Below are 26,557 nucleotides of genomic sequence, written 5' to 3'. Positions count from 1 at the left end.
CACCTCCTCATCTCCACCGCTCCCATGTTTTATTTTGTGTTGACATAAATTAGTCTCTCTGCGTTTCTGTGCTGGGCTAATGCTAATGCGAGGATAATAAAATGGCGGCTTCACAAAACTTTTTGGGAGTTTTACGGGGCGTGGTTTGCAATCCGCCCAGCCAATCAGGAATATAGCTCTTTTCTCACAAAAGAGCCGCTCGAAAGTCCCTGCTCTCTAGCGAGTAGCATGAAGCTGCAGCGTCGGAGACAGCAGTTACGGCCCGTCCACACTACAACGTCGAAAACTCCAATCTGCCCATTCACTTTCAATGGGGTGACGTCGCCGCTTTTTCGCCGAACTGAATTGTGGGTAGCAGAGCGGTCCGTCTCCGCCGTAGCCAGCGCCAGCCAATCAAATCCCGTTTCGGAAAATCTGACGGCTCAAGCCGTAGCCAATCAAACCGCGTCTAAGCTGGGAGAGATATCCCGCCGTTCATTTCTATATTTCAAAAAAAGTCGGAGGAGAAACTAACTATCGCCGTAGCAATCACCCGGTTTTGTATGACCAGACCCTCTTCACCTCCCGGGATACAAACCGGAGGAACCAGGCATGGAGGGAGGTGGCAGAGACAGTGGGGGAACTGGTAGGTTTTCGCCTGTTTGGGGAGTTTATATATATATATATTGCTCGCATAAAATCCTCGGGGTATTTTGCTTTGTATGTCGGGGGCGGGAGATTCATGTGATTGGTTGTTGGTCGTGTGAACGTCAACGCAGAGAATGTGAGTAATGTGAAGTGCTTTTACAGTTTTATTTGTTTAACATTAATAACAATTCCGGTGTCTTGAAATGAAGTGTGATTAGCTAACATTAACTATGATAGTGTTAAGGCAATACAAACAAGCATCTGTTTGCTTATGATAGCTTCTAACCGTATTAAAGTCTCTAAAAACAACTATTCCTTAGCTATAGCTTTCGGCAAAAGCATTACCAAAAGCATTAGCTCCGTTAGCATATTTGATCATTTGATTAATGAAACTAGCGTGATGTTGGCAAGCCCAACTAGGTGTCAGTAATGTGAATCATGTTTTTTTTAAAGTTAACAACTATTCTGTTGTATTGAACAGCCATACGAGCAACAAGTGCTAAATGTAATCTGTTAGCCTATGATGACTCGCTGCAAAAACCAACTGTTAACCATTTTGTTTATTTGTTTAATGAAACTGTATGTTATGGTTATGTTATTTGACAGAGGCTTTTATCCAAAGTGACTCACAAAAAACATAAAATAACCATAATTAACATTAGAATTTCAATACAAATAGTTACATAGTCAAGTTACATTACTTATTACATTACATTATTACTACATTTAAAAAAAGTAAACTTCCCAACCCTAATGATTAATTATAGTCAGCTAATTAAATAAACTTCAACGGATGACAAAAGCATGTCAATATGCACTACATTAAATCAGCAGTAGCCTAAGTTCTGTCTTCAGTGTAAATGCTTCTTTAATAGTCATTGTATTACAATTTGAATTCATTGTAAATAATCTTTACTGTGCTGACTGCCTGTTTACCGTTTATCCGACAGTGTCATCATTTTGACATGTTTTGTAATATTGCATGAGGTGTTTTAGTCAGTTATTGTTGAGATTATTAATGCATATCAATTGTGCACCAATGCCTTTCCCTATGCAATACTTTAGATGACGTCTTGTTCTTATTGTTTCAAAGGCATGGCCAAAGGTTTGCCTTCTGGACTCTGGAGGCCAGACGCTTGCTGGAGGGAACCCTTCAGCCAATAACTGCCACGACAGGTTATCTCCCCCGAGAGGGAACAGCAGACCCCGCCTCGCCCCCAGTGAAGAAACAGCAGACCCCGCAATAAAAAAAATAAAAATGTATTCTGAACTGAAATGCCTCTCGGTCAAACTGCTTGTTTATCTTTTGCAGGCTGGTGCATGAACACACAAACAGTTGTTTTTCAGTAATCTAGCACCTCTTCGAAGACACCTTTGATTTATTAATAATAATAATGAAACGAGAATTATGATACTGTAGAAGGAACAGTGTTTAACAGTGTTGTTTTCTTTTGAATAATAATAAAACGAGAATTATAAACATACCCAAAACTAAATTAACAGTGTTGTTTAATATACATATAAAAGACTATATTTTTGAAATTCTCAACTAAATTAACAGAATATATATATAAACATTCATGTGAACGTGCGTTGACCGTCACGTGCTCCGTCACCGTCACGTGACGCGGGACCTGTGTGTGCGGTTCTGTAACTGCTGTCTCCGACGCTGCAGCTTCATACTATTAGCCGCGTTCACACTGCGGTACTTTTCCCACAAAGGTTCATGCGAACTTAGTTCATGCAAACTCTTTAGTTCTCATGAACTAAGTACAGATCGCGTTCACACCATAAATCCCTGGGGGTGGATTAGGCAAATGAGCTGCTGACGTCACTTCTTCTTCTTCTGCTTTGGGTTTACTGGCAGGCCGCAAACCACTTCACGGCGTATACTGCCGCCCAAAGTCCCCGGCCGGAAGTCCCCGGAGTTGGGGAAGGCTTCAGTAGAAGCTGCTGGGAGTCCCAGCAGCTTCTACTGAAGCCTTCCGAGTAAATCTCCAGAACGCCGACACCTCCTCATCTCCACCGCTCCCATGTTTTATTTTGTGTTGCCATAAATTAGTATCTCTGCGTTTCTGCGCTGGGCTAATGCTAATGCTAATAATGCTAATGCGAGGATAATAAAATGGCGGCTTCACAAAACTTTTTGGGAGTTTTACGGGGCGTGGTTTGCAATCCGCCCAGCCAATCAGGAATATAGCTCTTTTGGGACTTTCGAGGGGGTAAAAAGGTTCGACTACTTTTAGTACCGGCTCTTTTTGGTGTGAACGCGACCATGAACTAAATTCGCATGAACCTTTGTGGGAAAAGTACCGCGGTGTGAATGCGCCTAGAGAAGCAGGAGAAGTCAAGATATCCAGAGTTTACGTTTCTATCTAACTCAATAGAGTCTTACTTTACAGCAATCGATAGGATATTTCCACACAGAATATCGCGCTACTATTATATATGATCTATTGATAAGTTTAGACTGCCTCTCCTCTGTTTCTGGTCCCCGTGCTCTTTACATTAATCCATCACAGGTGGTGACAATCTAACCTCCTCCATTGACCTGAATGCAGAGGGGGATGGAGAAAATAGTCTTTAAAGCATTTCAGAGGAAACTAAACAAATATTAATTAAAAAAGAAGCTTACTCTGATGTTCTGCAATGGCCTTTTCACAGAAAAATATGAAACGTTGCCTTAAATTAAATGTATTATGTCAACAGATTTCACATAACTGTATTAGGTTAGTTGACCTTGACCATAGGGATGAAACCCCTCTGTAATGGTCACACAGCACACAGTGAAATGTGTTCTCTGCTTTTAACCCATAGCACCAGGAGTCTAGCACTAGGAGCAGTGGGCAGCGCCCGGGGAGCAATGGGAGTGAGGGGGGAAGGGGGTGTCCGGTGCCTTGCTCAAGGGCACCACGGCAGCGCCCAGGAGGTGAACTGGGACCTCTCCAAGTAGCAGTCCACACTCCATATTTTAGGTCTAGTCGGGGACTTGAACCGGCGGCCCTACGGCTCCCAGTCCAAGCCCCTACTGACTGAGCCACTGCCGGCAATAATACTAAGTTTGATTAGGTTCAAATTAATGTTCTTGGTTTCAGCTAACCTAATACAGTTATGTGAAATATATTTCCACAATAAATACCGCGCTACTATGATGTATGATCTATGGATAAGTTTAGTTTTGCGTCTCCTCTGTTTCTGATCCCCGTTTCTGATCCCCGTGCTCTTTATTTTAATCCATCACAGGTGGTGCAGCAGATTGACCATCTAACCTCCTCCATTGACCTGAATGCAGAGGAGGAGGAAGGAGACGAGGAAGGAGACGACAGCAGCTCAAACTCAGGCTCCAGCGAAGTGACAGCAATCAGCACCAATCACAGAGCTCCAGATCCCGGAGACCCGCCCTCCTGCAGGGGAGACCCTCACATCAGGAGTAAATCTCCCCCTAACATGCAGCTGTGCCCGGTGAACTCTGCCTTTTCAGACAGGGGGCGAACTCTAAGGTTCACCTGTAGTTTGGGTTTTTCTCCCAGACAAGGTGGGCCGCTACAGACCAACAATCCCCCTCAAAACGTCCATTTGTCCCCGCAAAGAAGCCTCCCTGTTCGGCCTCAGACTCCAGGACTCTCCCCTCTTACAGATAACCTCCATCCCCAGAACAGCCCTGGATCTCACTCCCCAAATCCTTCTCCTCGTTCTCCAAACCCACCCCCCACTCTGAGCCCATCTGTCGTTGAAAAGGACAAACTTGGGACCCCACAAAGTGCCCACCCGTCTGCCGGTCTGCACTCAAAGTCTGCAACTCAACCTCCATCTGCTCCTGCAACACAGGCTAAACCTCCCAAAGGTCGCAGGGGTCGCAAACCTCCTCCGTACCCCCACCTCAGACCCTCCGAACCCGCGCAGGAAAAAGTGCCGGAGCCCCGCACAGCTCCCCCGTACCCTGAGAAAAGGCTCTCGACCACCGTGTGAGACAACGGGAGAGAGGGAGGGAGGCTGATCGACAAAAAAGCTGTGACAGTGGAGGTGATTCAAGGCTCGCCACGTTTTCTCCAAGGTGACAGGACGCAGACGCAACTCAGGGTGAGTCCGACCAGGCGTCCTTTTCTCCTGTCTACGCTTTTATACAAATCTCTAGAGTTTATTAACCGATACACAAACCAGGGAATCACAGAGGTGGAAGATGTACTATCTTGTATCTGAGTAAATGTACTTCTTTGGTACTTTACTTTAGAAAAGATGAAACGCTTTGGTCTTAAAATACCTGAGTTCAAAGTGTACTTAAGTGGAAGTATTCTGATTCTGAAGTGCTGGAGAATAATTAGATCAGTTTCAAAAGTATACTCAGTATGCAGAATGTTTTTTTAATCTCAAGATTTAAGAGCATTAATGTTTTAGTATGTCAATTAGCAGCCACATTTAGATACTTTGGGAAGATTAGTCGTCATATAACCATGAGTTTACATTTTAAACGTGTAAATTAAGCCAAAACATACACAGGGCAGGCGGAAGAAGGAGTTAGATTCTTTAAATGTAAGAATTTAAAGAACCTTTATTCCCAAGAGCCCCCCCAAATGACCCAAAGTTTAAAGGACGGCGCGGAAGTGGAAATAATTCACAAAGGGATTAAACTGTTTCAAACACGTGCTCAAAGTAAGCTGGATGTTGCCGATGTGTTTATGTGGATTCGAAAGTCGTGAATAATCTACAAAATGGAGGAGACCGATCTGATCGGAGCAACTGTGACAAATAATCCAACTGAAACCGGCATGGACGATGACTATGTTTTAAAAATGCGCTTATCCAGAAAAGCCTGGTTTGGACACTTCACGGGCAGAAGAAACATTTATATTAAAGAAAGAATTATACATTTCTGTCTTTTTATGCCTTTAGCTACTAACTTGAATTGTTTTTATATTTTATTGTAATGTAGAGACAAGGCTTTTAGTGACAATCATGTATTGCGTTACAATTATATGTAAACAAAAAAAAAAAAAAATCTAAATATGATATTTGGCCTCAAATCATCTGAGGCCTGGCGCCCCCCCTGCGATCTTTGGCGCCCCCCAGGTTGGGAACCACTGCATTAGACCACCACACAAAGGTTACCCTGAGAGTTCAATCAATTTAGGGGAATTAAAAGTACAATAATTGTGTCCGAAACATAGTGGAGGAGAAGTATAAAGTAGTATAAACTGGAAACCCTCAAGTAAAGTGCAAGTCTGTCAAAGAAGTACTTACTTGATGCAGTAAATGTACCGGCATCAGAACATCTGTCTGGGTTTCAGCTTCGGTTCCATACAGATGCTCTCCCACAGTTAAAGGGCAAAAGGAGACTGCCTAATTAGAAAGAAATATGAAAGTGAATGATAATTACTGCAAGGAAAAAGTAAGAGATGATTACTTTTAGTGCACTTCAGCCAGACACATCCACTCACATGTATCAGCATTGTCTGGGTGGGATAATTGCTGTCAGGAGTTGTGATTGTATAACGAGAACTCGGGTGCTTTGGCTGCTGTGTGAAGAGCTCCCGCTGTGGAACTGTGATATATATCTGGAGACAGAAAAGGTCTCGTGATGAGGGGAAGTGAGCATGGCGGGATGAGACAGGGCCAGCTGGTTATTCGTTGTACCCTTCACCCCCGGTGTTACAGAAATCTCCTCTGCTGCCTCTGGTTTGACCGACCCCGGCCACGATCTCCATCTGTTACCCTGCAAGTGTCAAGAGGTGCAAAGGGAGAGAAACGGGGAGCAGGTGTGTGTGCAAGGGGAGGTGAAACCACAACCAAGATTATCTGCAGGATTGATTATAACATAAATATAAATATGACAAACAAAATGTATGGCTTATTAATTTAGGTCGTCTAGTGCTTTACCCCTTACTCTTATTTTGGTATTCCTTTTAAAGAATGTACAACTGGTGTTATTCTATAGGCTATCTTCAGGCGGAGCCTCAAGAAGGCATAAAGGCTTGCCCAGCTGGGAGATTCACTCTCTGATCCTGATCCTGGCCTGCTCCAGCAACCTCAGCCTTCCACCTGTGTTTGTATTTTCACAAATAGAATTAAAGGTGGGGTAGGTAAGTTTCAGAAACCGGCTCGAGATACACTTTTTGTTATATTCCATGGAATGCTCTTAACATCCCGATAGCAATGAATATCTGAAGTGCTTTGACAAAAAATGTCATCTGTAGAAACCGTAATACTGTAAAAAGTACATCCAATCCGTTTAGCCGGCCCGGCTAAACGGATTGGATGGCCTACCAAACTTATCTCGTGCCCTCATTGGTCATGTGCGCGTTCGTGTGTGTTGGGGGAGGGGCTCTGTAAGGAAGTGGCAGATTTTCTCCGGTTGTGTATTTTCAAATTCTAGCGATCACGAGCCGGTTTCTCAAACTTACCTACCCCACCTTTAAGGTTTCACAAATCTCAAACTGGGTTATAAAGAATCTTTAGACTCTCTGGGATAATCCAGTCCAGATAAATCGGCTATGCAGCGATTTAAGAGGTTCAAACACGGAGGATTGTTCGCTCAGCGCTGTAAATTAAATGTCCCTTAACTTTCCCCTTAAAGGTAAGTTTGAGAAACCGGCTCGAGATCACTAGAATTTGAAAATACACAACCGGAGAAAATCTGCCACTTCCTCACAGAGCCCCTCCTCCAACACACACGAACGCGCACATGACCAATGAGGGCACGAGATAAGTTTGTGCCCCGATGGAAGGCTGACAGGCAGGTAGGCCATCCAATCGGCCGGCTAAACGGATTGGATGTACTTTTTACAGCGCCACGGCTTCTACAGATGACATTTTTTTATGGATTTTTTGTCAAAGCACTTCAGATATTCATTGCTATCGGGATGTTAAGAGCATTCCATGGAATATAACAACAAGTGTATCTCGAGCCGGTTTCTGAAACTTACCTACCCCAACTTTAACTGCCGAATCGGATGCTCTGAATCAGAAGCCAACTTCAGCGTCGTGGAAAAGATTGTAGATGTAGGGCCCACTTATATATAATGAGGTGCTGCAAACATTGCTTTGTTAAGGGATCATAAGATAAATGAGTTTTAGTTTCAGTGCATCAGGGGGGGAAAAGTGTATTTCTGCAAAGAAATGTATAGCAATCCATCAAATAGCATGCTTAGTTTAAATCAGGTGGACACCAAATTCAGTAGGACTCATCCTCTGGGGACCATGCATATCTGTATTAAATCTCATTGCAATATGTCTGTCTGGATTAGTGGTGTGTTGGCCCGATGTCACCCCGGACCTGCTGTGCTTACAGGTCTAAAAATGATTTATTTTTAATGCACGCCATCGTAATGTAAGCCAGTTCTTGGCAGCATCGAGTGAATATATTCTCCTGATGATCGTTCTATCGTGGCGAGTTTTAGAGTACACATTTGTACGTACCAGATGGTAAACAGTGGTGATATGTGTTTAGGGTTTAGATGGCAGCAGAGAGCCACAGCCAACTGGCAGTAAAGAAAGAGATATCGTGCTGCAGAGACTTATTACTGACTGGAACAACCACCCTGAGAACAGAGCGTCAACATACTCTATCTATGGGGCCGCAAATTACTTTTTATAAGATGTTGTAAGTACACTTTGGAGACTGGGGAAGATTCCTGGATGACAAACAAAATATGTTGTGGTTTGAGGATCACTGAATAATGGCTATTTCGTGTAAAACAAATACATATCAGGGTGAGGGTTGTGTTATTCCGTTAAAAACTCACGAAAATCTAATTTCTAAAATTAGACCAATAGAAAAAAATGTATATACTCTCAGATTACATTTACTATAAAAATATCAAATATAAACAAGAACAGACTAGAGTACCTTTAGATTATATGATTTTAGAAAAAACTCCATATTTAAGTCACAAATGTACAAGAAGTAAACTTAGAAATCTAGTGGCTTTCTTGCAGAAGGACGATATAACTTTACTTACGTTAATGTATGACAGTTTATACAGTACAAATAAATGAATTTAGTATTTTTCCTGTAAAGTTTTTGTTGTAAATCTAGCATCTCTGACATTTCTGAATATTCCCTTACAATTCTTTGCATATTCTTCTAACCTAAAACAGTCCTAATGCCCCATTAAAGATTTTACATTTAAAGGTGCATGGGGTAGGTAAGTTTCAGAAACCGGCTCGAGATACACTTTTTGTTATATTCCATGGAATGCTCTTAACATCCTGATAGCAATGAATATCTGAAGTGCTTTCACAAAAAATTCATTAAAAAATGTCATCTGTAGAAGCCGTAACACTGTAAAAAGTACAACCAATCGGATTGGATGGCCTACCTGCCTGTCAGCCTTCCATCGGGGCACAAACTTATCTCGTGTCCTCATTGGTCATGTGCGCGTTCGTGTGTGTTGGAGGAGGGGCTCTGTGAGGAAGTGGCAGATTTTATCCGGTTGTGTATTTTCAAATTCTAGCGATCTCGAGCCGGTTTCTCAAACGTACCTACCCCACCTTTAAGCACTGGTACATTTCATGTTTACAGTATAAAACATGTCCTTCTTGTATCAGAGAACTCAGACTAACTGGTACAAATTGGACTACAATCAAGACCACTGATATTCTCTTGGTTTAACATGAAAGGCATAAATCCCTGACGACTCTATATCTCCATAAACCCACAAAGATCATCTCTCTATATATTCCCATATGTGCTTCTGGATTTAGAGCAAAGCCTCTCCCCGCAGAAATTAAGAAGAAACAATGGAAGCTTTATCTCATGGATGAAACCATTTGTTCGAGGACAATGTACGTTAATTGAGTACGCTTGCAGAATACATTTTTAAGGCTTATTTTAATATATAAAGTGTCATTTGAAGTCTCATTTGTATGCTGAAAACCAGAGTTTGGATTGGGAGCTGGTGCTAAAATTACAGTTATTTTTGACAGATGTGATGGGGGCATAAAACACAACATCTTTCCCTTAGTGTTCACGGCGTCCCGGCTGCGACAGAATATTTAATGTCGCCCTGCTGGCACTCAAATTGCTCCTCTCTTTTCATGTTTACCCTTTAACGAGGCCGTGGGAGGCTCAATCAGATCATGACTGACAGAACGAGACAAAAACATTGAATTATCTCCGGAACAGTGACGACTCGTCTTTGTTCAAACATCCCTCGGGTTTCACCGTGAATCAGAACCATCAGGAAATACAGAAAAAATTAATTGGTTAAAAGAAAGAATCAAATTGGCTGGATCTTGTAAATGAAATATGTGAAGTTGTAAGAAAGACATAAGACAGTTGACATCTTTGAGGAAAAATTAGAAGATGGTAAAAAGCACAGATGTTCCAATTAATGTGGCATCTACGGCATCTTATGAATTCATGCTATTTTTTCCTTTAATATTTTTTTATTATAATGTTTTACTGTCTTTTGTTATTTAAATTATTATTATTATTCTTAAATAATACATGTATTATGTTTTTAGTTAGTTGTGTGTCCCCAGTAACAATGTCATGTCTTAAAATAAAAAAGTAAAATAACACACTAATCAAAAGAAAACATTTAATTAAGACTTTTCAGAGCGAAAACAACAATCAATTAATCTACATGTTGGTCCAAAAGCTATTAAAAACACATCAGGTCCTTATTCTTCATTAGCATGAATGTGTGAACTGTATTTTTATTTTAAACATGTCCCACAAACACCCTCCTGAAAAAATAACCAACACTTTTTTTGCAGCTTCTGGGAGCCTCAAACGTCCCCGGCTCGAGACAGACGAGAGGATCCAAACTCCAACTAAAAGGTACGTAACCTCGGAGAGAAATCCCTGCACAGAATCACATCAGCACAATCCTTTAAAATCCAAAATCAATCCCCAGAACTCATCGTGTGGACACATTGTGAGGATCGAAGAGGATTGGATCAATGTGAGGAAGATAAAGGAGCTTGTACTTCTGAGAGCTGCAGCACAATGCCCACACGTGTACCTCTGCAGGAGGAACGGATCACAAGGGGATCAGAAACATGTGATGGCGTCTCTTCTTCATATATACTCTAATCCTCAAGTCTTTACACGCCATATATTTGATATGTCTTTGTGTTAAACCTCAATATCTTCGTTTTGAAGGCTTGAAATACTGAGAAATGTTGAAAAAGTGTTAGGAATTGGCTGTATATTCTGGTAAAATTACGTAAATACAAGTAAAATGATTTATACTTATAACTAAAAAAAACAATCCATAGTCTCCTAACACGTATATGATATTATTGATGAATCCGTTTTATTTGATTTAATTGACAGATTTTCCGTGCAAAAGCCAGGTTTTAAATCGTGTGTCATACTTTTCTCCGAAATAGGTCTTCAGCATGAAAATAGAATAAGAAAAGGACACATTTATGAGTTGTTTAAAAAACATTTCCATAAAAGAATAGCGGAAAAAATCTTTCAAATATTGTGTTAACCAGAGAATTGCTACTACGTTTCTAGAAATTGAGTAATTTTGCACGGAAAAAATTACGAAGCCACTAAATAAAAAAAGACCAATGTGAGCACTTCTTAACCAAGAGGCAGCATCTGGACTTTTATTATATTCTCAGATCAAGGATTTCACATTTAGACTGTTTGAGAGTTATCAAAAAAAGCACTAATCCTCAGTGTATTCTGCACACATTTCTCTTAACATCATTATTCAACAAGTATCCCTTCAGGCCGAAAACCACATACATAACAAAACAATTATTCAAAGTCGTACAAATTGGTAATTTATGGGGATAAAATGTTGGCTTGCAGCGATGTAGAGCAGATGAATAGAAACAGAGCGCAGATCTGAGGAAATGTAATTGTTTGTGTGTGTGTGTGTGTGATGACGCGACTGCAGATTATTCACTTTCGTCTCAGGATTACAGGAGATGGATAAATCCCCTCGCTACTCTAAATGTGTTATCTATACTCTACAACCCCCCGCCAGACACACAATCCTCCATACATCCACAGCCCTCCCCCAGGATCAAGCAGATGTGTGTACATCTTACATCGTCAGAAACCAAACTATGGAAGCTCTTTAATCTTTAACAGAGTTTTAACTGGGACAGTGAAACAAACAAAATGTGGATAATCAACAGTATTTTCAAATACATTGTAGAAAACATACGAGGGAATGCATGTACTCAAACACAAAGTACTGCAAAAGCAATATCAGTTTTATCCCATTCATAAATTCATCTTTCATTAAGCTGAAACACGCACTCAGAGCTTAAAAACCCACAGAATATCAGCATTTTTTTGGGCAATAACTGCGCAACGTTTCAATCTATCAAAGATTTCCATCATACAATCAAGACTTTTTAATCAACTGCATCATAAATATCTTTGTTAGATAAAAAAATAAATGACATTCGCCTGATTCTTGAGCCCTCGGTTCGTTTTTTTGATCCAGCTGCTGTTAAATCCTTTTCCTCGGTGCTCAGCACTCGACCGAAGTTGCTGTACGTCTGACTTTCTGTCCAATCACAGCTCGTCGTGTCGCGTCTGTCCGATGGCGGTGAGCTTGGACAGTTGTGCGCTGAACTTTCCATCTGTGTGGGTCACTGGAGGTCGGAGAGAGGAGAGAACATCACAGTCAGGGACGATATTAAAACCAAAACCTGCTGATGTTCAGGTTCATATCGGTATGTAGTGTCTCTACTTTAAAGAGTCCTCTCCTGCTGATGTTCAGGTGTGTATCAGTATGCAGTGTCTCTACTTTAAAGAGTCCTCTCCTGCTGATGTTCAGGTGTATATCAGTATGTAGTGTCTCTACTTTAAAGAGTCCTCTCCTGCTGATGTTCAGGTGTATATCAGTATGTAGTGTCTCTACTTTAAAGAGTCCTCTCCTGCTGATGTTCAGGTGTATATCAGTATGTAGCGTCTCTACTTTAAAGAGTCCTCTCCTGCTGATGTTCAGGTGTATATCAGTATGTAGCGTCTCTACTTTAAAGAGTCCTCTCCTGCTGATGTTCAGGTAGATCAGTGTGTAGTGCCTCTACTTTAAAGAGTCCTCTCCTGCTGATGTTCAGGTGTGTATCAGTATGTAGTGTCTCTACTTTAAAGAGTCCTCTCCTGCTGATGTTCAGGTGTATATCAGTATGTAGTGTCTCTACTTTAAAGAGTCCTCTCCTGCTGATGTTCAGGTGTATATCAGTATGTAGTGGCTCTACTTTAAAGAGTCCTCTCCTGCTGATGTTCAGGTGTATATCAGTATGTAGTGTCTCTACTTTAAAGAGTCCTCTCCTGCTGATGTTCAGGTGTATATCAGTATGTAGTGTCTCTACTTTAAAGAGTCCTCTCCTGCTGATGTTCAGGTGTATATCAGTATGTAGTGTCTCTACTTTAAAGAGTCCTCTCCTGCTGATGTTCAGGTGTATATCAGTATGTAGTGTCTCTACTTTAAAGAGTCCTCTCCTGCTGATGTTCAGGTGTATATCAGTATGTAGTGTCTCTACTTTAAAGAGTCCTCTCCTGGTGATGTTCAGCTGTATATCAGTATGTAGTGTCTCTACTTTAAAGAGTCCTCTCCTGCTGATGTTCAGGTGTATATCAGTATGTAGTGTCTCTACTTTAAAGAGTCCTCTCCTGCTGATGTTCAGGTGTATATCAGTATGTAGTGTCTCTACTTTAAAGAGTCCTCTCCTGCTGATGTTCAGGTGTATATCAGTATGTAGTGTCTCTACTTTAAAGAGTCCTCTCCTGCTGATGTTCAGGTGTATATCATTACATTGCATTTAGCTGACGCTTTTATCCAAAGCGACTTACAATAAGTACATTCGACCAGGAAGACACAACCTTGAAGAAAACAGAATCATATAAGAACATCAGGTTTCAAAGAGCCAAGTACTTCAAGTGCTACTCAACTGGCTTTAGATAAGCCAGTCCTTTGTTAGTATATAAGTGCTTTGTTAGCAGTTCTTTGTTAGTCATTCTATCGCTCGAGGTGGAGTCGAAAGAGATGAGTTTTCAGTCTGCGCCGGAAGGTGTGTAAGCTTTCTGCTGTCCTGATTTCAATGGGGAGCTCATTCCACCATTTTGGAGCGAGGATAGCAAACCCACGTGTTTTTGCTGATGGGAACTTGGGTCCCCCTCGCAGCGAGGGTGCAGCGAGTCGTTTGGCTGATGCAGAGCGTAGTGCACGTGCTGGGGTGTACGGTTTAACCATGTCCTGGATGTAGGAAGGGCCAGATCCATTCGCAGCATGGTACGCAAGTACCAGTGTCTTGAAGTGGATTCTAGCAGTTACCGGAAGCCAGTGGAGGGAGCGGAGGAGCGGCGTGGTGTGGGAACATTCAGGAAGGTTGAAGATCAGTAGTGTCTCTACTTTAAAGAGTCCTCTCCTGCTGATGTTCAGGTGTATATCAGTATGCAGTGTCTCTACTTTAAAGAGTCCTCTCCTGCTGATGTTCAGGTGTATATCAGTATGTAGTGTCTCTACTTTAAAGAGTCCTCTCCTGCTGATGTTCAGGTGTATATCAGTATGTAGTGACTCTACTGCTGCAATAGGTGACACTTGTGGTTTCATATTGGACATATCAAACCAAAATGCGATGGTTCTGTTCACTAAGGCAGGAAAAAGGGACCTGCTCATGGTGTCGAATATGTAGTGGAGGAAAATAGTGTTTCTTTGTTTATTGTTGAATAAGATTTAGAGGGTCAGAGGAAAACATGTAATTGGAGTATTTCAGGTCGACTAATACCCTTCCCACGAAAAAGACTGCGTGCATGCAGGTTTTCCAGAGAAGCGCTTCTGTTGTTTTCTGCTGTGTCACGTACCAACTCAGCAGAAAGCAGGGTTAGTAAACAGAGGAAATGTTACGCTGGTTGCTTCTTCTTTTATATCTCATGCTTATTCAGTCTCTCTCATGCGGTCGCAGCAGAGCTGGTGATGGTTGGAGAGATTAGCAAAGATGGTTTTAATGAGTTTTATTATATCGACTTTCAATTAGGTTTGTTTAACCATGATCGACAAGGTACAACAAAGGAGTGTGGGGGCTTTTAAGGGGAGACATTTATTGGATATTTTCTATGTTGATAATTATTATAATTGTCAAAATCAGCCCAATTTAAACTCCTACACTAGACCGGACTTACAAAACCTGAAATCGACTTAGCATTGACTATATAAAGGTTTAGATTTTGAAGCCTTAAGTTTGGCGTTTAAGTCACTACCATCTTGGTTTCTCGAAGCAAATTTAAGATGAGAGGGTAAAGGAAAGTACGTCAAGGCACTGAACAAGATATTTAGACACAAAAACCTTACAATTAGTTTTAATGGGATGAAAACACACCGTGAAAGGGTTAGACAAAAACACTTTGGTAGCGACCTGTCAATCACAAGTTAACCCCGCCTCCCCCTGTCGCGAGTTCGGATCACTTAGTGATGATATATACCTAAATAATCTGTGGTACCTCTAATTGGATATCTTGTATGTGCAGCTACGATAAGTAATAAGGGTATCTTTTATCTTGAGTTCTGTGCTAAAGTGCGTTAGCATTTTTCGCTCAGGGGTCATTTAGATGCTTCTTATGAGACTTGTGTTTTGTTTTGGTAAAAATTGTTTGTATCGTCAGTTAGCTGAGATTCTTCCCGTTAATCTGGTATAACACATTAATAGGTTCTTAAATATTAAGATGCCCTGAGACACAGTGTCGTGAAAAAAAAAAAAAAAAAGCCCCCGCCGAGGGGGGCTTTGGGGCTGAACAGGTTAACTCCAAATGTGACTTTATAAAGTAAATTGACATCATGTTGCATTAAAGAGGGTTCACGACTACAGTTTGAGACTATAAATCCTTTGTATAAATGTTTACTGGCGTAATAAATCAAGTGAGAAGCCGAGTCATTTTCTCATAGACTTCTATACAATCGGACGAGAGGGGTTTTGCACATATGGCATATTATTTATGCAAAACACTTCGAATGAGTGACCTATACTTGTTGTAACATTTGCTGTTTTCTACTGGCAAACTTTAACAGCGTGTTTCTTGCAATGATCTGATTTGACAACTTGTTTAACCTACATATTGATTACCCCTGATAGCCAGCATTAGAACAACAACAGAATAACGGACAATGATAGCCGACGTGTGGTCATTAAAAGTATAGAGGAGAGGGGTTATTGTCTTAACTTCCCAGGCTTTGAAAAGGTCTGCTTGAATGTATATTGCATCGTTAAAAAAGCTATTCACCTACTGTACTGTAAAGGAGTTTAAATGTTGACATTATGACTGTAAGTGTTTCCCCCGAGGTCTCTCAGAGGAGGGGGATTATCATAAAGTGTGCGATGGTTGCTGATGGGAACAGAGTCTATAAGCCTGTGTTCTGTCACGACTAATCTGCCGTTACAGTGTGCTGCCGTGTGACTTGTCAAATCCTGCTAATCACAGCCTGGGAACTTGTGCCACGGAGGGGGATTTGTGCAGCAACTGAATAATAACAAACAATACTACGGGGACAAATGGCAACCCACTCTCAGCTGGAACGTGCGCTGTTAGAGGCAAATCAGCGGGGAACTGGCAACGTGATGAAGAGGAGGGAGTAAAAGAGGAGGGGGAGATTGACGTGACGAGCTGAGGGAGTTGATTGAACGCTTTGAAAAACACAATCAATGTCTCACCTGTGGACTCTCCGATGGTGAACTCCTCCGGCTTCAAAGGCACGTCGCTGTGTCCTGCACCCGCCGTCTGAGACTGCAAAACAAGAGGAAGACGAGGAGAATAAGAAATCAGGATGAGAGGAGGAACAGGAGCTGTTGTTATTTCACAGAGGAGAGTAGGAGGATGTGCTGAAGGTCAAGGAGAAGCTGCGCGGGGGTGTCGGGTGATAATAATGAGTAAAAAAAAACCTAAAATTAACTTAATTGGAATGAAAACGCACCGTGAACGGGTTTAAAGTAACACAAGGACACACTTTAGTAGCGACCTGTCAATCACACGTTAACCCCGCCTTTAACTATTACCCTACTTTATCGTCTTTGTGACTTGAATTTAACAAATGAACATAATTAAGTATTAAAGAAGACCGTAAACTACAGATTAAAACCATTAACTCACTACAACATTGTTTTACTGAAGTAATACATCAAGTGAGAAGCAGGGTCATTTTATCATAGACTTCTATACAATCAGACAAGAGGTATCGCCCCCTGGTGGCCATTAGAGTGAATGCAGGTTAAAAGCATTTCCATATTTGGCACATATGGCATATTATATATTCACAATGCTTTGAATAAGCAGTGGTCGTACATTTACTCAAGTACTGTACTTAGTTACAATACTGAGGTACTTATACTTGGGTATTTCCATTTATGCTAGTTTGTACTTCTACTCCACTACAGTTCAGAGGTGAATGGTGTACTTTTACTCCACTACATGTATTTAATCCCTTTAGTTTCTTCACAGATGTGGATGAATGATGTGAAATATAATCAAGTGTTGAATCAGACTTTAGTTCCACCTGGAGTAAATCCACCAGCTACCCTGCAGTCTACAAAGTACTTCAGACTAGCTGCACCTTCACCAGCTACCCTGCAGTCTACAAAGTACTTCAGACTAGCTGCCCCTTCACCAGCTTTGAGAACACTTTCATGATCAATCATTGTAAAACATATCATATATATTATTCTGAAATGGACCAATCTGCACAACGACTACTTTTACTGTCTTTCACTATATTTTGATGAGAATACTTTTCTACTTTCACTTGAGGAACATTTTGAATGTAGGACTTTAAGATCTGAGTACTTCTACTTTTACTCAAGTACAAGATCTGAGTACTTCTACTTTTACTCAAGTACAAGATCTGAGTACTTCTACTTTTACTCAAGTACAAGGTCTGAGTACTTCTACTTTTACTCAAGTACAAGACCTGAGTACTTCTACTTTCACTCAAGTACAAGACCTGAGTACTTCTACTTTCACTCAAGTACAAGATCTGAGTACTTCTACTTTTACTTAAGTACAAGACCTGAGTACTTCTCTCTCCTCTGTGAAGGCCTACTCGTTGTAACAGTTGCTGTTTTTCTACCGGCATAGTTTCCCGAGAGTAGGAGGAAGATGAGGCGACAAGGTCAAGGAGACGCCGTGCGGGGGACTCAGGTGTTCAGGTTATTTTTGTCACGTCATTTAAAGTTTTTTTCCCCCGTGTTTCATCTGCTTGCAGGGCACCGAGCCGAGGAGGAGGAAGAAGATGAGGAACATGTGCTCCGGCTAATGACAGAGTTTCAGGCGTGCCCTTGCTGAAGAAGGAGGCGTGTCGAGGTCCATCGGAGAGCGAGCTGCAGACATTAACCTTCCTCCTTCATCATGTGCACAGATCCACTTCCAGGAGCAATAAAATCTTTTTTGACCGTCTGGTGCCCTGCGTTGGTTTGTCAAAGGTGGGACGAGAGCAGGGTGTCCAAACTATTTTCCCTGAGGGCCACATACAGACAAATATACGAAGTGCTGGGCCACTCGCTAGAGGCGAGGTATACTGCCTCCTAAGTTCAGTTATAAGTTGGAACAATCCAATGTAGGTAAATTATTCTTGATATTTGAAAATGCTGTAAGAAAAAAAACAGCTCACAGCTCTCCATAAGGATTCATTTATTTTTAAAACAAAAGCTTCAGATTGCTTATCATAAGAGGAAAAATTAAGGCTTTTTTTCAAGGTTGTTATGTAAATGTGTTATTGGGCTTTTTTATTATCAACTTAGATTTATTAGAACATGTTTTCAACTTGGATTGACCGAATTTTTTTTTTTTTTTTTAATTGGGCTTATTAACACATGAATACTACTGTGTAATATATTTGAACATTTAAGAAGTACAATACACGACAAGCAGAGGTTTATTATACTTAAGTCATTATACTTTTTGAATTAGCTGAGGGCCGATTCAAAATGGTCTGCGAGCCGTAGTTTGGACACACCTGGACTAGATGATTCAATTCAACTTTTTCGTCATTGCACAGAGTACTGAGACTGAGTTTAGCATGTGACCAGCTATAGAGCGGAGTATATAAGACAGAGGTGGGACCAAGTCATTGTTTTGCAAGTCCGAGTCAAGTCTCAAGTCTTTGCGCTCAAGTCCAAGTCGAGTCTCAAGTCAGGATGGGCAAGTTCAAGTCAAGTCCAAGTCCTAAACTTTGACAAAACGAGTCTTAAACAAGTCATTATGTGTTTTTCACCAAATGTAATGACATCGATCAACAGAATAATACTTAATAATCAAATGTATTCGTCACATTAATAATTTAATAATCAATTTTCTCTCTGCTGGTAAAGTAACATGTGTTTTTCTATTTTAAGAGGGATCAGTAAGGTAAGGCTACCGTGGCGGTTTGATTCAGAAGGAGTTTAAGTTTAAGATCCCTGATGTTGAGGTGACCAGAATGTTTATCACTGTGTACAACATGTTGTAAGGGACCTACTATCCATCTTTATGCCAGGGATAATGTGCAGCGTGGCGGTCTCGGGGAAGAGAACACCTGCATCTAGATCCCTCTGCAGGTGGTACTTTAGTATATTTTTATGCTAATACTTTTCTACTTTTACTCGTAACATTTTGAATGTAGGATTTTTTATTGTAACCGAGTATTCCTACAATCTGGTACTTTTGTACTCAAGTACAAGATCTGAACTTCTCCCACCTCTGACAGTAAATCAGTGCTTACCAAAATAAAGGTAACCAAAAAAGGTTATTTTCATTTTACAAATCCTGCACTCAGCTTTGCTTTCTCCAGTATCATTCAGATGCTGCTTCTTTTTTCGGTTTTCGCTCATTTCTTGACTTTTTCCAATCCGTCTCCCCGTCGCTCTGTGCAGCTGGCCTGTACCACTACACCTGCTGTGCCCCCCACCCTTCTTTCACATAATGGTATGATCCTAGTGTGTCCTCGCATATGATTGGCCACTTGGTGGCCCAGCTAAATAAAGACCCGCCCCTGCCTGCAAGGATTCTCAGCAAGAGTAGGAGCGGCTGAAGATTCTGCTCTCCCCGACGGGAGGCTGCTCTTCTAGCGGCAGCTCGCGATCGGCGTGTTGGAGACCTCTGAATTAAAGTATCAAGTCACCTCAAGTCAGAAGGCTCAAGTCCCGAGTCATTGGTGTTCGAGTCCAAGTCGAGTCGCAAGTGTTTTGTGATTTTGTCAAGTCGAGTCTCAAGTCATCAAATTGGTGACTCGAGTCTGATTCGAGTCCAAGTCATGTGACTCGAGTCCACACCTCTGATATAAGATAAGAGATTTAAAAAATCCTGCCGCCCTGGTGTATAACACCGTAGAAATCCGCTGTGTACACTACAGATCAGCGTGCAGTAGTGTAGGTATAACACGGTGGCGAACCGTCAGGGCCTTCAAGGTATTCAGAGAATACCCTGGAACACTCAGATAAAACAAACAAAACATTGATTTAATTATATAAATAAAATGTAATAAATTAATAAATGAGAATGGTATCTGTGTTGTTGATCTGTAATATCACAGTGTTACGTTGATTTGTTTGTCCTTCTCGTACCATGCACTACGCATTTCAGTGGTTTGTGTTAGAAAAGAAAGCAACCAATCAGATCTCGTTCTGGGTCTCTGGGTAGAATATCCTTCAACCAGGTATTCTACATCCTGATCGAAGGCCCTGGCCGTTGCTCTGACTGAGAGCGTACGTTTGGACTGACAGTTGGATCAACCAATCATATATTGATTTGTAGCCAATAGGCGTGTTCTTTCAGAGTTCCCCTCGGTTCCAGGGTGTTCTAGAAGGCCCGCTAGTTAACTGGCTCGAATGCGACGTTGCCGTTTTATTGTTTTTAACGTTGACATGGCAACAGGTGAAGAGGATGTTGTTGCGGAATTGTTGCGAGTCCCTTTTTCAAGACGACAATTCAGTGAAAAGACGGACATTATAACGGCAGGGGTGGGGCTGCGTGTCTACAGAAGGTCCTCTTGTGATAGACACGGTTCGCCACTGGCATAACAACACTATATATGTAGTACTGTTACTCACGTAGATTGAACCAATATCAATTGACAAAGGATCTAAAACCGTGCGGACACATGTGGAGCGATCAAAGTTTCCCATGGAGAGCTGAGTGTTTGGAGGGGATGTGAAGAAAGCTATAGAGAATCTAGACTACTCAGGAAATCAATATCAAAATCCTTTCAACGCTTGCACAAAATATATGAATTGAAGCTCTTACACTGACCCATGCGTATTGAAAAAAAGACACGAAGTTCTTTCAGGAAGACTGGTATACATTCACTCCGCAGCTGCTTATAATCAGCTCATCTGTTAACCTATTACATTCACCTCAATCCCAGCAGCCAATCAGCGAGCAGCAGCCACACGTTAAAATGGTTCTCCCCTCTCCTGCAGTCAGCGTGATTTCAGGTGTTGCAGACCACCTCCTCCCCATCCACCTCCTCTCATCACATCCAGAGCCAGGAGAGCTAACCCAAAGACCTCATCACACCCCCTCCTCATCCCATCTCCTCATCAAACCCAGATCTTCATCATCATCATCATCATCATCATCACCAGAGTCTAGACCCCGGGGGGTTCCCTGTATGCTCACGCCTGCCTTTCCCCCTTTAGATACCGTACTTTTCGGACTATAAGCCGCAGCAGCTAAATTGTCCGTCTGTCTTGCTCTCGTTCTGTCTCTCGGTTCCACTTTTACTTTGGCGCGCTACCTGTCTCACTCTTTTCCGGCCTCCAGCTTTTCCTGCTGGAGCCCGCCGCTTAAAGGTGGCGGGCGCGGACCGGTCATAGAGCCCGTAGGGTTAAAGGTGGTTAATTTTACCTGTAAAATCCATAGATCTAGGAGGTTCCCTAGTGGCCGTTAGCTGTACAAAGAAAATGGGGGAAAAAGTCGCGGCTTATAGTCCGAAAAGTACGGTATACCATTTCAGGATCGAGGTCTAATCGCCAAAGACTTAACATTCATCATATGGCATGTGTCAATAAATGTTCTTTAACTAAATGAAGTCTCTCCTGATTGAAACAAGGTCCTTGTGTTGTGTCCTTTTCTGATGCTCATCATTTCAAGGATTTTTAAAAAGGGCATGCTGGATCTAATGTTTACATCTTTAGAAAATGAAATCTCTTGGTCAGACCTCGACCTCTCGGTGGAAAACGTGTTTGATCTGCTATTCTATGACCAATTTTGTAAGACGAAATCTTTCATGCATTTCATGTATTTATTGATTGTATCTTCTTCAACTTCCTGCATTTCAGTCGCACCAAAACTAAAAGTCTTCGTCCGGCCTCTCCTTTGGGCTCTGGGGACGTTTTTTTTAAATGAACAACTCGGTCAATCAATGGATGAATGATAAAGAGTTGATAAAGAAAGTTAATCTTTGATGCACATGAGGTTAAACGTTCTGGCTACGTGACTACGATGAAATCCTGTTAATACATTTTTTAGAGATAAATCTTAAATGCATTTCACCGATATACGTATGCATTCGATCTAGATTTATATAGTTTCCTTCTTCCTCCGGCACTTTACCTAAAACATTAAGTCATCTGTGTTGGGGAATAATTTGCTTAGGTATTCAACCTTCGACACAGTTCATCGTCTTCTCCTTTCTCACGGCACAGGTCTACGGCCTTGGGTAATGCTGCTATCTCTCTTAAGGAGGGGCAGCTTGGGCGCATTGTTGTTGCCATCGTTGTTGTGTGATTGCATCCTCTGGGTTTTAACTAGTTCGGAGTGTAATAACAACATTCTTCATCAGCGAGACTAAACAAATATGGGCCCTTACCTCATTCACACCAACGCAACTCCGGTTCAAGCTCCGTGCTAGAGCTTTTCAGGTTCAGAACCGGTTCTTCGGTTTAGCTCCGGCTCTTTTCACACCGCCCAGAGTCCGACTGGTGCTGCGTCATTGCGTCATCGTTTGCGTCATGACGTAACCGTTTGCGTGCCTGCTTCATAAAGCCAAACCGCGCGGAAACCCCTCACAGCTGACACCGACAACAACAACAATGGCCGATTGTGCTCCAGCTTCCTCTGCACCTCTTCGGAAGACCAGATTCCCAGCAGGTAGCTGGTGTCTTCAGTGGACCACTGCTGCTTGCTAAGTTTCTCCATCGTTGAAACTGGATAAAACGCCAGCTTGTTGTTGTTGTTCAGGAGTTGATCCCGCCCCTGCCCCCGCCTCGACGTAAGCGTGGCGTATGCGGTGGTTTCGGTCTGGCCGGACAATTTTTTGGTGCTTGAAACGAACCGGATTCCGGAGCTAAGAGGCTGCTTCGCTGCGGTGTGAACAGGAAAACCCGGTGCTTTTCAAGCTCCAGCTCCGAACCGGCTCTGAAACACCGTTGGTGTGAATGAGGTACCTGAATCTAACTAGAGCTCTCGTCCGTAGGAAAGAATGTGCACCAAGGAGCCTTCGTCCCTGAACAGTAAACTACCTCATGGCGGCTTGTGCTCTGTCATAGACTATTACACTCTGAACCTCGAGCTGCAGAAGAGTTCTTCAGAATTGAGAGGCGAAGTCCCTCCCCTTCCGGGGGGCTCCATGGGACCTTATTTCGGAAAAAGTATGTATTTTCAAAGGAGAGAGAAAGATTATCTTTCGATCCCGTTTCAATTGTGCCACAAATTACACATATGATGTTTGTCAATTTAAAAGATAATTTTGCAAGTACATTTTTTAAAAATGTGTGAAACATTTCACTTCTTTCTCTCAGAACGAGGCGGAAAGTATTAAAAGAGGTGAAAATCACTCCAAGTCTGGGCGTGTTGAGAGCTGTACACACACACAAGGGGAGTTAGTCGGTTCCTAAGAGCCAGCATGCGGGACCGGGACTCTGGGATTTGTAGTCTTTCTAGTTGCGTGTTTTTCATAGTCTTATATTTCAACAGTTTTACGACAAACTGTGACTTTTTTGACTTGGAGATGATTTTTTAAGATTGACAAACATCATATGTGTAATTCGTGGCACAATTCAAACGGGATCGAACGATACGTTTTCTCTCTCCATCGACTTCAATACATACTTTTTCCGAAATAAGGTCCCATGGGGCGGAAGTAGATGGGCGGGACTTCGCCACTCTATTGGCACAACTCGTGACACACCGCCTGTCTTGTCAATTAACCGTAACTCGGGGGCGGTGGTGGCGAAGTCGATTGGGACTTGGCTTGGCAACTGGAAGGTCACCAGTTCAAGTCCCGGCAAGACCAAGTGCTACCGAGGTGTCCCTGAGCAAGGCACCTTTCCCCTCACTGCTCCCCGGGCGCCGTTCAAAATGGCAGCACACTGCTCCTAACACTAGGATGGGTCAAATGCAGAGAAACAATTTCCCCACGGGGATTAATAAAGTATATCAAATCAAAATCAAATCAAATCAAAAACTCCAAACAAACCGTCAGTGTGTGCCATCAAAGCTCCAGCTCTCCTCGTGTCTCTCCGAGTCCTGTTTCCAATTGCTTCAGAAGTTTCCCCCCACAACCCCCCCCCCCCTTTCATGTCTTGTGTGTATTGTAAGTTGCTTTGTTAAAGGAGCCTGCAGATCCAGACAATAACGCCTTTGAATGTCCAGCAGGAAAAAAGCCTCCTTTTGCACAATACCAAATTGTCTCATTACGTGCGGAGAGGATCATAGTTTAGACGCTGACAGCTACCAGCTCTGCATTGAATAAAAGCAAAGTACAAAAACTGCAGAAGACAGAAAATGTCTGCCTTAATCTCTCCCTCCGCCTGACAATGTATTTCAGTGGATGCTGTATTATTTGCAGGATACGCGAAAATGTTCATCGTCCCCGTTTTTGCCTTTTATTTTACGACATTTGTGCAGACGCGGTGAATCCGGCCGTCTAAACTTGTTTTTGGGGGCGAGAAGCTTTAATCTCGACTCTGACAGGAAGGAGGAGGAGGAGGAGGAGGAGGAGGAGGAGGAGGAGGAGGAGGAGGAGGAGGAGGAGGAGGAGGAGGAGGAGGAGGAGGAGGAGGAGGAGGAGCTGCTGCTTTCCTTTTACTACACTTTGTCTAAAAGGAGTCCCACAACTAATCACTCGGGAGGAGAAAAAGCTGAGAAGCTGAAACTGTGGAGATTTATCATGCGGTGAATCTCCAGCAGCCACACTCTGCAGGATGTGGGCCAACATGGCTGCCAACGGGTTACCAGAGACTATTGAGGACAAGGGTAATGCAACTATTTAAAATATGAAGCTTGTTGGGATTTCATAAAGAAGAACTTGGGATCTGAAGTCTGATGTAGCATAAAGAAACATGTACAAGTTATATTTCCTTCCATTTTTGAGTTAAACTTTGATAAAAGTCTACTTGTTTTTACGAGCTAATCGAGTAAGTCACAAGGGGATTTTGCTATTATTGGAAACATATATTGTAGGGCCATCTATACAAAACACGTCTGTGAAGTGTTTTGCTTAAAATACCGAACAGTTCCGCGTTGTAGCCACGCCTCATGCTGCTCAAACCCCTCTTCTGCAGCCCTGTTAGAGACACGAGGATTTTGGGTCCTCAGCTTGAACAAAAAAAAACAAGGAGGCGGGGCTAATGCCTGATCAGAATTCTACCGAAGATAAAGTTAAATTCTGCTGTGATAAAACGCCATCCTGTTCTAAACCACATCAAGGATTATTTCTGAAACAGTATGGAGCTCAAAGGCTTTTCCTCTTGCAGGTTTATCACACGGTGAGTTCCTTTTTTTATTTCCTGCTTTTTAAACACGTGCTCTCCAGTACAGGTTAGCTCCGAGTGTTAGCGAGGCTTGCTAATGTAAACAAAGACGTCCAAAACACGTCAGGCATTGTTTCTGATAGCAACTCTCTGTGAGTCCTCCGCCGATTTGACATCATATCGGCAGCAAATCTGCATCCGCTCGATGTACCCCGTTTTTAAAAGATTTGGGTACGGAGGAAAAGAGAGAGGGTTTTATTTTCTGACGCTGCGTGAGTTCCCGACACACCGGGGACACGTATGTATGTATCGAAGACATCACAAAGTGCATTTTGCATGATAGGTCCCCTTTAAATTAATTATCTGTTTTATGTCTACATGATTTTGGCCGCTACATTTAGAGATTCATTTCCATCTTCTTGTGCAGTTGTACGTCACGTGTCGACTTCTTTCTCCTATTCAGAGTTATCATTTCTAAGCAATGATTAGAAGTATGAAAATTATATATCTGTTGTTTTTTAATGTCCTTTATTATAACAAAATGTGGTATTTTATTTCATTGTTTTCTATGTCAAGTATTTTGTTTGATAATTGCTTGATACAAATCAAGTGTATTATTGACAACCAGGATCAACGAACGACATTAAACAAACTCGTGTTTAGAGGACGGGTTTTATACTCACGTAGGCGTTGGCAAATTTAATGTTGGTTCCCTTCAGCTCAGCTTTGAACTGCGTGAAGAACAGGTAGGACTTCCCCTGAGGCCTGGCAGGAGGAACAAAACAAGCGTTAGTTAAGGAATATTCAGTCGTTTGCTTATTCAAAATAAAGTTGTTAGTTTATTCAGCACGATTATATTTAAAGCAAGAGGTTAGAAACTCTTTAATTGTTAGGGCTTTCACAGTAGACTAGAATAAGAGAGAGACTGTGTGTGTGTGTGTGTGTGTGTGTGTGTGTGTGTGTGTGTGTGTGTGTGTGTGTGTGTGTGTGTGTGTGTGTGTGTGTGTGTGTGTGTGTGTGTGTGTGTGTGTGTGTGTGTGTGTGTGTGTCACCTCCACACAGAGCAGGAAAACAGTTTGTCGTCGTCACTCAGACCAACACTCATCAGCCATTGCTGTAGCACAAAAACAGAGGAATATTTATTTATGTACACACACACACACACACACACACACACACACACACACACACACACACACACACACACACACACACACACACACACACACACACACACACACACACACACACACACACACACACACACACACACACACACACACACACACACACACACACA

At 42.1% G+C, this 26,557-nt stretch overlaps 2 protein-coding genes across 2 annotated transcripts in view; one reads left to right on the top strand and one right to left on the bottom strand.

The window, feature by feature from the left end:
- The window catches only part of LOC117445782 (serine/arginine repetitive matrix protein 1-like), a 25,572-nt gene extending 7,753 nt beyond the window's left edge, over positions 1–17,819 (top strand). Inside the window, exons 2-4 of the mRNA XM_034081651.2 lie at positions 3,871–4,707; positions 10,345–10,408; positions 17,793–17,819. Coding sequence (XP_033937542.1) covers positions 3,871–4,596 — 726 coding nt within the window. The 3' untranslated portion in view covers positions 4,597–4,707; positions 10,345–10,408; positions 17,793–17,819. The remainder of the gene's footprint in view (positions 1–3,870; positions 4,708–10,344; positions 10,409–17,792) is intronic.
- mydgf (myeloid-derived growth factor) lies at positions 10,153–26,418 on the bottom strand. The gene is made up of 4 exons (XM_034081652.2): positions 26,310–26,418; positions 25,941–26,022; positions 16,249–16,321; positions 10,153–12,192 (listed from the first exon to the last, which is right to left on the bottom strand). Exons 1-4 carry the CDS (start codon positions 26,360–26,362, stop codon positions 12,113–12,115), a joined length of 288 nt encoding a protein of 95 aa, XP_033937543.2. The 5' UTR covers positions 26,363–26,418; the 3' UTR covers positions 10,153–12,112.
- Between the last annotated feature and the right edge of the window lie 139 nt (positions 26,419–26,557).

This window comes from Pseudochaenichthys georgianus, chromosome 4 (assembly GCF_902827115.2).
Source record: "Pseudochaenichthys georgianus chromosome 4, fPseGeo1.2, whole genome shotgun sequence".
NCBI classification, from domain to species: domain Eukaryota; kingdom Metazoa; phylum Chordata; class Actinopteri; order Perciformes; family Channichthyidae; genus Pseudochaenichthys; species Pseudochaenichthys georgianus.
Note: the sequence above shows the minus strand (reverse complement) of the source record. Positions and strands in the feature narration are given on the sequence as shown.

Excerpts from the sequence above, each read along its gene's own strand:
- mydgf (XM_034081652.2), bottom strand. The coding sequence starts at position 26,362 with ATGAGTGTTGGTCTGAGTGACGACGACAAACTGTTTTCCTGCTCTGTG. Across the intron at positions 16,322-25,940 it reads TTAAATTTGCCAACGCCTAC|TCTCAGACGGCGGGTGCAGG; the intron begins GTGAGTATAAAA and ends CTTGTTTTGCAG. Across the intron at positions 12,193-16,248 it reads CACCATCGGAGAGTCCACAG|TGACCCACACAGATGGAAAG; the intron begins GTGAGACATTGA and ends TCCGACCTCCAG.